Here is a 14,327-nt window from a genome sequence, read left to right as displayed (position 1 = left end):
GGCAGGCGACTGATTGGTCCGACGAGTACGCCGCTCCCAACAACCCTTGTACACGGCGGTGAAAAGAACGTAAATCGGAACACAGCTGGTGGTGCTGGACGCAGTCCTCGTATATCTCGCTAAACTAAAATAATGGCTTAGTGACATCTGGCAGGACTGCAGCGCAAGTTTTACAAGTTCGTTGCTTCCACCTCTCTAAACTTTAACAGCAATAAGAGAACAGCTGCAAGTTTCCGTCTGACTGCAAGTACGCCGGATGCGACATCGCCAGGTTTCAGCTAGACGTGTTTTATTTTGCGGCAACCGCGTCATCGGTTTTTCGTAAATTCGAATACGCTGACGTGTCCTCCGCCAGCGTTGTCAGCTCCTACGTGACCAGATCACTTTGACCGGCGATCAATTGGTAATAGGCCTCAGTCTGAGACGATAACATCCCTTCAGCGGCAGCCTCCTTCTACAGCTATTGGAAATTATCGGCTTCCGTCTGGGCTGAAGAGCGCCAATCGCTCGCAGAAATGTCTTCCAAGGTGAGATTTTTCGTTCCTTTGCGCGTAAACTACGCCATCGTGCACAGTTCGAATAGCAAGTATCGGTCACATTTCAAACAACGAGAAAGTGTGGATCTGCCCTTCAACGTCGTGAATGGTCTGAGTCGTAAAATACCTTGGCGCCTCTTTCCTACTGGGACTGTAGACATTTGGGTGTCATACCGCTCACCTTTGCCACTGGCTGCCATAGCCGACCTTCTCTTGTCTTACCGAGATGCCGAGCAACTGAAACGGTAGCTGACGATCCTCTACAAAGGCCGATGCTTTAGAAAAGGACACACTTGAATCTAATATGGCAATAACCTGGCCTGCTATAGTAATGATGAAGTGAAAGAAACAAAAGAAGAGGAAACAAAAACTGAAGGTCAGCTATGGCGGCGTCCATGCAAGGCTGCTACAAAGCCTCTATACATGCCTTGCACGTGAGCTCATATGACACCGTACTAGCCGCCATTGCTCCGTGCTATGCTCCTGTGCCGTACCTTGTGCAGCAAGTATTTGGCACCATCGAATATGTTGTTCTCAGCAAGGTTTGCCGAGATGAACAAATTCTATCGTGCGAAATCTATGCGGCAGAAAATACGGGCACAGCAGCATGGTACAAAGCAATGGCGGCTGATGGGACGTCAGTGCAAGCCATGTATTCTAAAAGAATAACAATAATGACCGGTGTTTCAAGTTTATTTTGGGGCCGTATACGTGCATGCGTAACATAATTTTAGGCATGGGTCGTCAACCATCGCGGTCTCCCTTTGGCTTCGTCACTGGTTCAAACTCGCTGTACGAAATTGTTTAGAACTTGTGATATGAATTCATTACGAGATGAAATGACGACTCGTCTTCCTTTTCTCACCAGCCCATTTTGTACTCCTGTTATTCGGGCTCCTGTCCGTACAGAGTGCGGATCGGTACGTTCTTGTATCCTTTATGTTCACTTCAACGCCCTTGCCACGGCGGAAAAAGGGAGAGGTGTCTCTCAACGGCGCCGCCTCGCCATAGAGCAAACGTGGCGAAGGTTTGCTCTCATATCTGGCAAATGCCGTGAGATGACGCAACATGTCCAGGGGCATCTTAATGCGCATCAGGAGACCGGAGAGCCCACCTCCAAAAATTGTTCCTATTCGCGCACACGTTTACAACGCCGCGCGGCGCGCGACCGCGCTTGCTCGATGGCGCCTAAGCCGACAGTGTCCTTGCCAGAAGACAAGGGAAGCCCCCTCAAACTTTTGCCACCTTCTCTGGCGTCGTTAAGACACCTTTTTCTTCTTTCGCCGTGGCCCTATTTCCTGTGACCTGAGGCGTTATCTGTGGACAAACAGAAATATCTCTTCTTGTTTTCTTTCTTCTCGAACAGCACTGGCTTTGAAGAATGTTGACTATGAGTATAAGTCGGTCGAGGTGCTAAAAGAGGGAGGAGAGCCTGGCGATCAGGTAATGTAGACGACCGTACGAACGCACACACGTACATGCACTAACTCCCACAAACAGAAAATATACGATGGAATCAGGGAATGTAGCCATGCTGGCGTCATGTTTGCTGTATTTTTGTATGCCCCAACCTGGCAAAAAGTTAGATACGCAGATTAAATAAATAATAAACCCAAACGTATACTTATCTTGCACGAGGCTATCCCGAGCAAGCAAGAGTCCTAAACATGGTGGCGGGATGGGTTCGCCCGTGCTACGGTGTTCAAGGAGGAGGTCACGATCGCGAGGGTGGGGGCAGCCCCTCAATTCCAGCCCACAGGGCAAAGCATAATTTGTGTGCGGGAAGCAGCGCTACCTTGCACTCCAGGACTATCAAATGCGATCAAAAATGGTCGGATTGAGCATGTTACCAACTCTGTAGCGACATTGCTCAGCCGTAAATGAAAACCAGACCCGTGATATGTCTTCATGTTTCTTGCTTGCTCCGTTTTACCGTGAGCCCGATTTCCAAAACAAATTAACCGGTCTTAGCTGTTGTGGCTCTACACCTGCAGCTCACAGAAGCAATACCATGGTGATAGAGAAACATCAGCCGTGAAGCGTGGGACCTCACTCGGTTGCTCGGAGAAGCGAATGAGACTGCTACACCTTCCCTCCTACATTAACGTACGCGGATGGATGGATGGATGCTAATGGCTGTAGCCTTTCGAACGGGTGGTAGCTTGCACCACCTACCATAGACACCCGAGCTAGAGTGTTTCAGTGTTGGCGGCTGTGCCTGAGGCACCCTAGCCCGAGCCATCAATAAAAACATACATTTTCATTGAACCCAACAGCTGTCCCCAGAATTCACGAAGAAGAACCCGATGCAACAGCTGCCGGTGCTTGAAATCGACGGCGAACCAATCTCGCAATCGGTAATATGAGCGATTCGTTAACCCGTGTTTCTGACGTCGCGCCAAACTGGCTTATTTCAAGGCACATTGTCCCCAGTTCTCGTGCGAGCACGCCCTCCTTTTTGTGTTCTTTTTAACGCTGAGTTGGTGTGTATACCAAACTTGCATCGATGCTTTTAAAGCGATACTCTAGTAAATCTTGAGCTTCCTTTTGACGACATATTGTTGGTGCTATCCTCCTAAAGCCTATGATACCATACACCCGTTTCAAAAGTGCCCGCATGTTGCGCCTATTATTCGAGTACGCCATCGTTTGGGCAGGTACTCTTAAACTCTAAAACAAGCCCGTGCGTGTGCTTTCCCGCACAACACTCGGAGAGCCTATCACCGCCACTTACGGAGGCAGCTCAGCAAATGACAACGCCGAAACATATGTTTAGGCCAAAAAGCACAGTCTGGGTTGTGACATTAAGCAATGCAAAACGTCACGCTTGCATTGCCTAATGTCACAGCTCAGACTGCGTTTTTTTCGGTCTTAACCTATGTTTCGGCACTGTCATTCGCTGAGCTGCCTCCGTAGGTAGCGGTGATTGGCTCTCCAAGTGTTGTGCGTGAAAGTAGACGCGCAAACTTTTTTTAGAGTGTAGCCTGCATTGGACACGAGGACTACGTCAGCCTTTGGAGGGAACGCGAATCCAATCACTCGCGTCGTACCAAAGAAATGATGACTTTCAGTGTTCTAGAGGGTGTTTTGAAAAAGGCCAATTAAGCATCCGAGCCGGCGACGTGTCTAGCAATGGAAAGTACAGGGTATCCCCTCAAAAACATTTACCAGTTTTTATCTTCTTTTAACCCAAAATAACCTACGCATCGCAGAACGTTCATTTTTCGTCCAAATGTAGCCCTGGAAGTCCGAACCAAACGCCACAGTTTCAAAAGTTGGAGGTGATTAGCTGAAATGTTTAATGCTAAAATGGCGGCCGAGAGAGCTCTAGAATACATGGAGCTCTACGGCGCTAGTTACCGAAAACGGGCGAAAATGGGCCCCACTTTTCCATTGAAAATTTTAGAAAGCCACTTATATCTTTTTAAGAAGGTGACGGTTAGTGCTGAAACATTTGAATCTGGTTCGGACCTCTAGCGCTACATTTGGGCGGAGAATGAGCGCTCGGTGATGCGTAGTTTATTTTCGCGGTTAAAGAACTGTATTTTTTTTTTTTTTTTTTTTTTTTGTGGGGAGACATTTTGTGAAACCACAGTCGAAATGTGAAAATTAAATTTATAAAATAAGTTAGGTACGATACTGTCGATTGTGCAAATAGGAACCTGCAACTTCCAATTTTACCTTACGCGTGCTGGTTTACGGTGTTCTCTGCTGCCGGAAAACTTCCAACGAAGAGTCTTACTGCATTGACTACATGTTCCACCAACATTGGAGATATCAGACGCCCCATGAAGCAAACTAACTTCACGCTGCCTAAACCTTTACACAACAAACTTATGTTCACTGTATAACAAATCTTTAAACAAGATGTACTTATTAGTGGGTAGGTTGTTAAAAACTCCTGCCATGAAAAGAAAAGGGAGAGCGACTCTTGAAGTTACCGGTGTTCGTCAGACTGAAGGAGGCCGTTAGGTGGAAACTTCACCTTCACCTTTTCTTGGCACAACTTCAAACCAACCTCCATACTTATGCACAGACATTAGCCTGGAGGACTTTACTTATTCAAGGTGAGTTTAGTCTGCTAGACTATATGGCGACATTGTTGCACGCTGCAGATGAAACATTTAGGCAGTGCAGTACGACTGCTTGCTGGGATCTTTCTCGTGCATCACGAAGTAGTTATACAAGACTGCACGCCGGTGCGATGCCCCTCCAGAATGAAACAAACTGGAGAGGGGAGTTGAACCCAGGATTCCTGAGGTTATCGGCGCGAGCTTTCGTTCCATGTGCTCCAAAGTGCGGCCATCGCAGAGGAGGGAGAGTTGCTCCACGAGAAACGAGAAGAACGCTCCAAACATTGTTTCTCTAAAGCTGTCGGCGTTGTTGGCGCTGGTCCTGCAGTTGCTAGAATGTGAACTTTTGAACATTTCGTTTAAATTATAATAGATTTTCTTATAGTATTTAGGCCGTTGAAAGTACTTTTCTTACGAACACTCGTGCAAAAAGTTTGAAAAAGTACCCCTACACTACAGTGCTCTCCCGCACTCGCAAAATGTGATAATTACAAAACGTTTCAAATTATTTCCAGCATCCCTTTAAAACGAGCTTGTTTTTTTTTATATTTTCGTGCCTTTGAGTTGAAATGACTTTCTCCTGTAGCTCGCGATCATCGAGTATCTCGAAGAAAAGTATCCCGAGCCCAGGTTGCTACCGGACGATATCATTCTACGAGCAAAGGTTGGTTCAAAACTTTGTTTATATAGTCAGGATGTCTACTTTCGATGTCAAAACATATCTCGGTACGAAAACAAAATCTTTGTAAAACGCAGCACAAAATAAACATAACTTGAATACGTTACACCGTGCCCCGTACGCGTTCGAGCCCGCTCAACAAAAACAGCCTAATATTACAATGTTTCATAAGAATTGAACACTCCTATATGCCAACGTATTCCGCAAATAATCTGGCCGAAGTTGCTCAGCATGGTACACGTTCTATAAGCCCCGAACTTCTCAGAAGTCGCACATATATGTTGTAGTTGAGAGTGCTGTCTGCACTACGAGCAAGTTCGTCTGCTTTCGCGCAGCGGGGACCGTGACGTCCCAGCACCGGGCTCTCATTGGAAGGATAGCGGGTAGGAACAAAGGCTAGCTGCTTTTGTATCTACCCGCTTAACTCTCTCTCTCCAGTAAGAGCAAGGGGCGTCGTCTGCTTCTAGCGCAGAGAAAGCGGTGGTGTCAGGGTCAGCGTTCGGACGCCAAACGCCGGCGTCGTCCGCTTGTCCAAGCAATGACTGTCTCAAGGAACAAGAAAATCAGGGCCTATACTCAGCGTCAACTATTTTCGTTCTACATTGTCAAGGCTAGCGTAGCTTCCACAGTGCTTCGGCCAAGCACTGCTGCGAGCAGTGGCGTAGCCAGGATTTTATTTCGGGGGGGGGGGGGGGGAGGGGGGGCACGAGGGGGAGGGAAGGGGGAGGGGGAGGAGAACGAGGGGAGGGGAGGAGGGAGGAGGGTGAAAGGAGGGGAGGAGCTTGAAGGATGATGGGAGGAAAACGAGGAGGCAGAGGAAGAGGAGGGAGGAGGGGCATACCCTCCCCTCAGTACCCTTCCCTCCCCTTCCTCAAGAGCTGCGCTCTCATTTGGCGTTACAGGGTGTTGTAAACGTCTTCTTGCAAGACTGCGTTTTTTTAGAAACCTTCGCACATATCGTAGTGCAAGAACGTCGGAAAGGCATAGTCACGAAGTATCCAAGAACAACACCAATGCCAAGAGGGCTGTAAAGAGCAAAAACCTTGTTTTATGCGCAGCCTCTCTTCACAAGAGCGAGCGCTTGAGATTGTTATTTCACATTTTCATCGCTGGGGGCTAGAATTTCGGACACCGGTCTATGAGCAACCTGCAATGCTGTTAGGTTCGGCGCTACCTAGCGACTGAAGCAAAAAACATTGGGTATGCCTCGGGGTGGCAGCCGCATTGTTCAAACGTGAGCTATTGCTCTGGTGGCGCCGCTATATCCTAGTGTCTGAAGCAAGAAATACTGGGTAGGCCAGGAAGCCGTGATTTCATGACATGCAAGTACGGCGGAAGCTGCGGCCTGGCGGGCCAATCGGAAGGTGTCTACGTATCACCGGAGTGCGCTTTTACTGTGAGAAGTATCAGGCTTTTCTCGGCGTCATGTGTGCGTTGCGCTCGTATACGTAGCGGATATCGAAGCCGTCGGCACGTAATGGGGAGCTTATCGTTCACCCTTTTCCAAGTTACACTGAGGCAGGGTAGAACCTTGGGCTCTCACTCTACTGGCGAAGCCTGGCTGTTACCGGCGGGATATATACTGTTATAAAAAATTAAGCAGCCAAAAAAAAAAATCTCGACGCTTAAAAATAAGAGCAACCGTCCTCGCACAAACACTAGGGGCTCAATATAGGGCGAGGGTAATTCTGAACAATCACAAAACCAAAATCTATTACCTATGAAAGGTGTAGCAAATTCGTGCTACAGAACAAGATGCCGACGGGAAGGGAGTCTTACTTTTGCTAGGTCGCTTTACCTTGCAGTGTGGTCCAAAGGCAACAGCGGCATATCCTCGGGGCGATGAGAAGTCGTCAGTCCGAACTCGTCGTTCCGTCACTCGGAGAAACGACATCGCACATTACGCACAAACACGCAAACCACACGCCGAACGTGGAAACGAACTTGAATACCCTTGCACCTTTGTGGTAGTGAGAATACGATGCGATACGATACGATACGATACGATACGATACGATACAAAATTATTTTTCAGCACAGACACATATGGTGAATGGGAGGCCAGAGAACAAATCTCCAGAAATGCAGCTTGACTAAGCTCCGGTCCCCCTTATTGAAGGCTCTTCGGGGTCTCTGATGTTCCGTGTAACGAAAAGATTAATCTACTAACGAATTGCATCGGATGCCACCTCGACATGCAAAGCACATAGCAAGACGGACTTGATCGCATCCGTGAGCGACCATTGAGACGGTCGTCTCGATGGAGGGAAATTTCACGACGTGTGGGAAACTTCGCCAAAAATAGGAAAATTTTAGCCGTCCAATGAAAGAGACAAACAGGAAACGCCCGTCATGTCTGCGCTACGGGCGGTCGCCCTCTGTCCGGAGGCCCTATTTACAAACGTCTATCGTCTCGTCAAGATCCTAGCGACTCTGCGCACAACAACGGCGGAAGCTGAGCGCTCATTCTTTTCACTACGACGGTTGAAAAAATACCTGAGGGCGTCCACTTCGAATGAGCGACTGCTCGGTCTAGTGCTTTTGAACGTTCATCGCGACATTAGAGTTCAAGCGGTGGACATCCTGGATATTCCTTGCCGTGAACGCAGGCGGCTGTATCTTAATATGTAGGCGCTTGGTATAAATAAAATGATCAAAAACTATGTAAATTGCTCTCTGAAATTACTAGTCCCATTTACTTTTTTTATTCGCGGTAATTTCTAGTTGAAAGCACGTAATTCTGATCAATACACAAGGTGTACGTGAGCGCAGCGCCACCCGTTGCTTACAGTGCAATTGTTTTCACAAGTCATTTAATATTCCTTACACCGCTTACATTGTTTTATATTCTCACCATCTGTGCGTTTTATTATGCCAACTTTAGTTTGATATGAGGATCCATGAGTATAGTTTGTTATACTTAGCCTTGAAATTGCCATCCTTCACCCCACAAATGTTTCGAAATATCCGTTCTCTATATATCTGAGATCAAGTTCCACATCCCATCAAATAAGCATGAATGAAGAAATATTGACAATTTTATTTATTTGAGCCTCGTCTACTCCACAAACATTCCTCCCGAAAGCATATAAGTTGGGGATAGTCCGCCTGCACGGCTCCGTGCCCCGTGCAAGGCCAACTGCGTGAGCAGGGTAGCGAGCGGGCCCAATGGTCACCGAGGGGGGGTAGTTTTAGCAATTCGGGGAGGTTTGGACCCCCGAACACCCCTTCCCCCCCTGCCAACGCTACTGGCGGCGAGAGAACGTGGTTTTGTCCGGCGTCACACTCACTCGCGCGGCTAGCTTTGACAGAGTTGGGGCACTGCCCTAGCTACGCTGGCCTTGACAACGTGGCAAGAAATAGTTGACGCTGAGTGTTGATGTTGCCTGCTCCCCGCCACCACCATAGAGCGAACAGCTGCGGGGGCGACGCTTCGTCGCGCTCATCGCACACGTGACCCTCTCACTCCCAAGCGCGAAGGTATCCGTTTCAGTGGGCTTGCTGCCCATGTACTGCCTTGCAAAGCACTGTGAACATCAATCACAGGTCCATGCACTCTATGTGCTCAGTGGCAGAAGGGGGCACGCATTTTTGTCTCTCGGGCTGCAGAATTATTATCGTTTTGTGAAAACACCCGAGATTGGGTGAGCGCTCATCCTTCTCATTAGTATATAGCGATTAAAAGAAGGCTCATGTTTGGAGTTCACAGTGCTTCGCGGGAGGGAATGCACTCAGTATTTTCTAAGGTATCCGTACTTCCAGTTCTAACTTGAGCTGCAAGGGTCCTTCAAGATTGACCGGAACTTTTATTCCTACACGAAAAATCGAAAATTCTACGAGCACAAAACTATGTTGCTGTTGTTTTAAGTATTCCTCGTGAGCGCCCGGGAACCGCTGTAGAAGGCTTAGCACCCCTTTGATTCTTTTGGCATAGAAAGAGAGAGGCTGCGTGATTATACTGTATATACAGTCGGACTATAATGTCCGTGCGTTTCACTGGTCACTGGCGCTGCTTCGCCAAACCGTTGGCACCTATTATATGCTGTTGGCCGTGACCTGGATTGTATCCCAAACTGTGCTTCGAATTGACCTTGTCAACATTTCAGCTGGATCAACTTTCTCCATCGCACAAATTTGACTATGCACCGCTGCTATGCAGCTACAGACACACTGATTGCCGCCATGTTTGTTGGAACTACTGTGCATGTGTCAATTACGTCCTTTTGCGTAAGCGATATTAAATAACGGTTACGTTTCCACCCTTTACGAGTTTCATTATGCTACTCTTGTTCGGCGATTTCTGATGGCGCAAAAGTCTTTGTGAACCTTGAACGGCCTTTAGATATGGCACTGTTTGTCATTATGCACGAAAGGTGTCATTTGTTGCCAAATTTTCGCAGGTTCGCGCCATTACACAGTTGATCGCCTCTGGTATTCAACCCCTCCAGAATGTCAGCGTTATCCGCAGAGTGGAAGCCGGAAAGAAACTCGAGTGGAGTACGCATTTTATCACCAAAGGACTTCAAGGTGAGAAAAACATTACGGAAAACCGGGAAAATATTGGCTTCAAACAAGTCCGTGTCTCAGCGTTTTAGTGGCTTCGAGAAATTTGGCTTGTGTTGATGGAAACACGTAGTCCCTCGGAGGTTTTGTTCCGTATCTCCGACCATAAAAATATACAGGCCCTTTTGAGAAATTTCTGGTGTCATAATTGAGCGGCAAACAGTGAATAAGATGACGTTAAGTTCCAGTCACTAAACCCATTTGACCTGAAATAACGTTTAAACTAAGTTTTAATTACGCTTTAACCTTTCGACTAGAGCAATGTTGCTCCAAATTCCAGTACAGGGTAAAATTATGCAAAATATAGGTAGTAATCAATAGATTAAAATTATTCAAATGACGGAAAGAATACATAATCGCGGTTTAGGTAGTAATGAGGTTACAACAATGTTTCTCACAGACTCATGTATATCTCAAAATACAGCAAAATTAACCGAAAGAAATGCATGTGATGTATAATATTGCTTTAGAAGGTCATATAATAGATAACTGCTTCCTCTACATCGGAATCTTTTTTTTTTTTGCTGCTTCTAAATTTAAGTTAAATTTGGATGTAGAACGAGCTTACCAGAGACAGACCCACCTAAACGCTAAAGATGAGTTACACACATATATATATACGGCGGAACAAGTCCGTCTAAGTTCCGCTGCTTCTCGGGCAAAGGCACTTTGGAGGATTCAATTTCTCCGTGCGGGTTCCAGATAATTGTGACTCGGCGGTAGGTGAACGCAAGCGCAGGTGTCTGTGGCTGTCGCAGATCCACTGGTCCTTTAAGGGCTATTCACACGATAAAGAAATCCCGGAGATTTCTCCTCCGTGAGCGCATCAAGTGACGAAAAAAAAACGTCAGGCTTTTGCTCTGCGGCGCTATGACGTCAACTACGCAGCGGGGAAAGGGATGGATGGTCGGGTGCGGCACAAAGAATCCTAGTTTTGCGGCGAATCAGTTCGTCTTCGATGGTATTTTCTCGTTAAACTATTTGGTGTAAAACGGTGAGCCCGCTAAATTCGTATGCGGTGGTGTCAAGTGTTAAAACCGGTAAACTGGACTGCAAACACTGACATCCCGGGCTGACATCCCCCCGGCACCCCGTCCGAGTGAACGGCCAAGCTGAGGAAGAAATTGCGCCTGCTGTCGACGTCACGCACATCGCTCATTTTTCACCCGTGTAAAAACCACTTAACGACGGAACTCGGTCTTTAAGAAAGGCGGGAAGAAATGCGTTGCTCTCGTCCACTAGAAACTATCGCAGACGCTACATTTACCGCCGTATTCAGAAACCTCACTCAAACTACACTCAAACTGAAGGGCCCCTCGACTTCCTCGAGGAAGGCGCGAGGGCCGGCGCTGGCCAATCGCGAGGACGGATCCGCCGTCGCGATTGGCCAGCGCCGGCCTTCGCGCCTTCCTCGAGGAAGTGGAGGGGCCCTTCAGTTTGAGTGTAGTTTGAGTGAGGTTTCTGAATTCGGCGGTTAGACTTCTATGTAACTTGAATAATTATATGAAAAAACAAAATAACACACACAAAAAAAGACAAGACAGGCGCTGCTCTGTAGCGCCTGACCTGTCTGTCTTTTTTGTGCTAATTTGTTTGCACCTATTTATGCACCAACTAGCCCAGCAACGTACTTAACTTTTATAGTACTCCACTGAAGTTACTCTATCTTAAGGGTATACTGAACCAAACATTTTAGTTGCCATACACACAACGAAATTGACGTCATAGCCCTTAATTCACGCTAAAGATAGCAGTGAAATGTATGGGCTCCGGGCAAAAGGAGCATAAAGACAGGTTTTTCATTCACACAAGGTGCTAGTTAGACCACTTAATCACCTATCTTTTACACCAGACCTCACTGTGGAAATAAAAATATAGTAATAAATATTTTTTTTATTATTACGAGATTGTACTCGGCTATTGTGTGCTGCGTTGTCAAGGCTGTACACCTTTTCACCTTATGTTGTACCGCAGAGAAGGCTAGAAGCGCGAGCTCATAGCGTTGGCAGCTGCTCTCAATGCACGAGAGGTTGTGCCGCCGAGGTGTGCCCTAGAGCAGGGAGCTCGCACTTGTAGCCTTTCCTGCGGTACATCATAAGGTGAAACAGAGTATAGTATACCATCAGCAGTGCTGCAATACTGTCAAAGGTGCTTGCGCGAGCGCATACGGACGCACGAGGAAGGGCGTTCGTGTGCGTTCGTATGCTGCTTCCTCGTGCAGCCACGCCCTGCTGCCACGAGGCAGCAGGGCGAGGCTGCAGCACTGTGGAGGCTACGCTTGCCTTGAGAGGGTAGCACAACGTAGTTGACGCCGAGTATATATTTGCTTGACTGACACTTTCGTAACCTTGTAAATTAAGAACAATTTGGAAGTTACGAGTTACGTTTCTGAATATTTCCCCCTGTACAATCTTGGCTTCAAAAGAAGAAAAAAAAACTCACTGCTGACGTGTCATTTACTTACGGAAGAGACTGGAATCTGCCGGTGAGGAGCATATTGGCACACGTCATCGCTCTCTCACACATTCTGGCGCATTCACTCTCAGATGCGGAAAGACGCGTTCTGCTGGTTCTTAGCCGATTTGCTATGAGTCCGCGACAACTTTTCTTGGCAATGCAGTGGAAGGTACAGGCCCGCGTCCCCTCTCCCATTTTGAGTGTACGCAGGCTCTCCTCCTCCCCCATTTCCGGAAAGAGGAGAGCCCGCGCACAGTCAAAATGGGAGAGGGGACGCGGGCCTGTACCTTCCGCTGCATTGCCAAGAAAAGTTGTCGAGGAGTATAGACGTGAACTCACACGGCTTACCCAGGTAAAAGCTCAAACACCAATTAAGAAAAAGAATATAAAGATATTTCATTTATTTAAAAAACATTCCACTTTTTTTCTTTTTCTTTTTTAATGAAGCATGTCAGTTTTATTGGAAACTAGCTCAGATTTCGCGAGTGTTGATTGCGCGCCCTGACCGGGCATAGCCAAGAGAGTGTGTTCTGTTGGTCAGCTGCCCAAACTCCTGCGCCCCGAACCAACTGCGCGTCGCACGCGTCGAGGTTGGACGGCATGTTAGAGTGACCCCAGTCAACGTTCCCTTGCCGCAGTCTGTGCTTCCTCAATATCGCCGCAAGAAAGAAAAGAGCGATAAGGCGACGGCTCGGAAATACGTGACGGTCCGTGCCGGGAAAATAGGTATTGAACTTAAGCTTCGGTTGTGTTTATCGTACGAAAGTTGTATATCACTATTGTGGACACCCTGGTGTCACAAAGCTTTCGATAAGGTGGCCCGGATGTTGATTTATCTCTCTCTTGGAGTCTCCACCACGAGGCGGCCAAGTGTAATCGGCCACGGGGGCAGCGCTCCGCCATTGATAAAAAGCCAGCCAAAAGGATACGTGGGGAGTCGCGTGGATCGCGGCGGGCCACGATGACAGTCAACATTTGACTACGACATGTTGTTGAACCAGTGCATTTCGTCATTCTCTGAGGCGGATAGAAGCAAGCAATGACCGCTATGGTTTGATGAATAGAATAAGATACAGCTGCAATTTGCTTTTCTCTTGGCCAGCTTTAGAAGCAGTGCTCTCCAAGACAGCAGGCAAGTACTGCGTCGGGGACAGCGTCACCATGGCCGACATCTGCCTGGCGCCTCAGGTCAACAACGCGATACGCATCAGGAATGATATGACGCCGTTTCCGACCATCATGCGCATATACTGCGCACTCATGGAGCTGCCAGCTTTCAAGGTTGCCCACCCATCCCGTCAACCAAATGTGCCCGACAATTACGGAGATTTTACGGATCTGGAGAAGACTCGAAAGTAAAACAGTTTCCGCCGCGATCCCGTGGCGTCGGACTGAAAACAAGCGTTGCAATATCTGTGCCTCAAAAGAAAATAAAACAGTAAGTGGGGGTTTCCTTGTGCGATGCTAATTCATGTTTGTACAACAACGTTTTGTGTTAAAGAAGAGTGAGTTTTCCTCCAAAGAAGATTGGTTTTGGCGCATTCGTCTGAAACCATTTTTAAAAGAAAGTCTGCCCATGATCAATTTCACAGTTCTATGAGAATGGACACCAACGCGTCAGAAACCGAGTAAGAGGAAGAGACGATATTGAGTGGGGACGTCAAAACACCGAGCTTTGGTTGGAATAACTAGCAGGTGCGCGTAAAGCTAGCTGTCATTGTCTCCAGTGCACTAATCGAACAAGTTCGAATACGAAAGCCAAACGCCGGATGCCGCCGTTCCACGTCCTAACACATAGGACGAGCGCAGTAGAAACAAATGCAGTTAGCTTTACGTCTGCCCACCAATTACTCAAGAAAGAGCTCGGCCTTCTGAAGTTCCCACGCGCTCTCGTATTCTCCACTCCCTCAGTTTCCCTCGCACAGAGAGCTTTGAAAGATATATAGGATGTCCCAAGTGACCAGGCTTGATCTAAAATGGACCTTAAAAATTGTCTCCTGCACGTAGCAATCCAAACTT

At 47.6% G+C, this 14,327-nt stretch overlaps 1 protein-coding gene across 1 annotated transcript; it reads left to right on the top strand.

The window, feature by feature from the left end:
* The first annotated feature begins 515 nt into the window (after positions 1-515).
* Positions 516-13,667, top strand: LOC115316251 (maleylacetoacetate isomerase-like). The gene is made up of 7 exons (XM_029975603.4): positions 516-527; positions 1,405-1,456; positions 1,903-1,979; positions 2,813-2,893; positions 5,196-5,273; positions 9,689-9,815; positions 13,411-13,667. Exons 1-7 carry the CDS (start codon positions 516-518, stop codon positions 13,665-13,667), a joined length of 684 nt encoding a protein of 227 aa, XP_029831463.2.
* The last annotated feature ends 660 nt before the right edge of the window (positions 13,668-14,327 follow it).

This window comes from Ixodes scapularis, unplaced genomic scaffold, assembly GCF_016920785.2.
Source record: "Ixodes scapularis isolate PalLabHiFi unplaced genomic scaffold, ASM1692078v2 PGA_scaffold3__209_contigs__length_174095766, whole genome shotgun sequence".
In the NCBI taxonomy this organism is placed as follows: domain Eukaryota; kingdom Metazoa; phylum Arthropoda; class Arachnida; order Ixodida; family Ixodidae; genus Ixodes; species Ixodes scapularis.
Note: the sequence above shows the minus strand (reverse complement) of the source record. Positions and strands in the feature narration are given on the sequence as shown.

Bases quoted from the DNA above. Each gene is read 5' to 3' on its own strand.
- LOC115316251 (XM_029975603.4), top strand. The intron at 1,980-2,812 runs GTAATGTAGACG...TGAACCCAACAG, and splicing joins GAGGAGAGCCTGGCGATCAG to CTGTCCCCAGAATTCACGAA. The intron at 5,274-9,688 runs GTTGGTTCAAAA...AAATTTTCGCAG, and splicing joins ATATCATTCTACGAGCAAAG to GTTCGCGCCATTACACAGTT.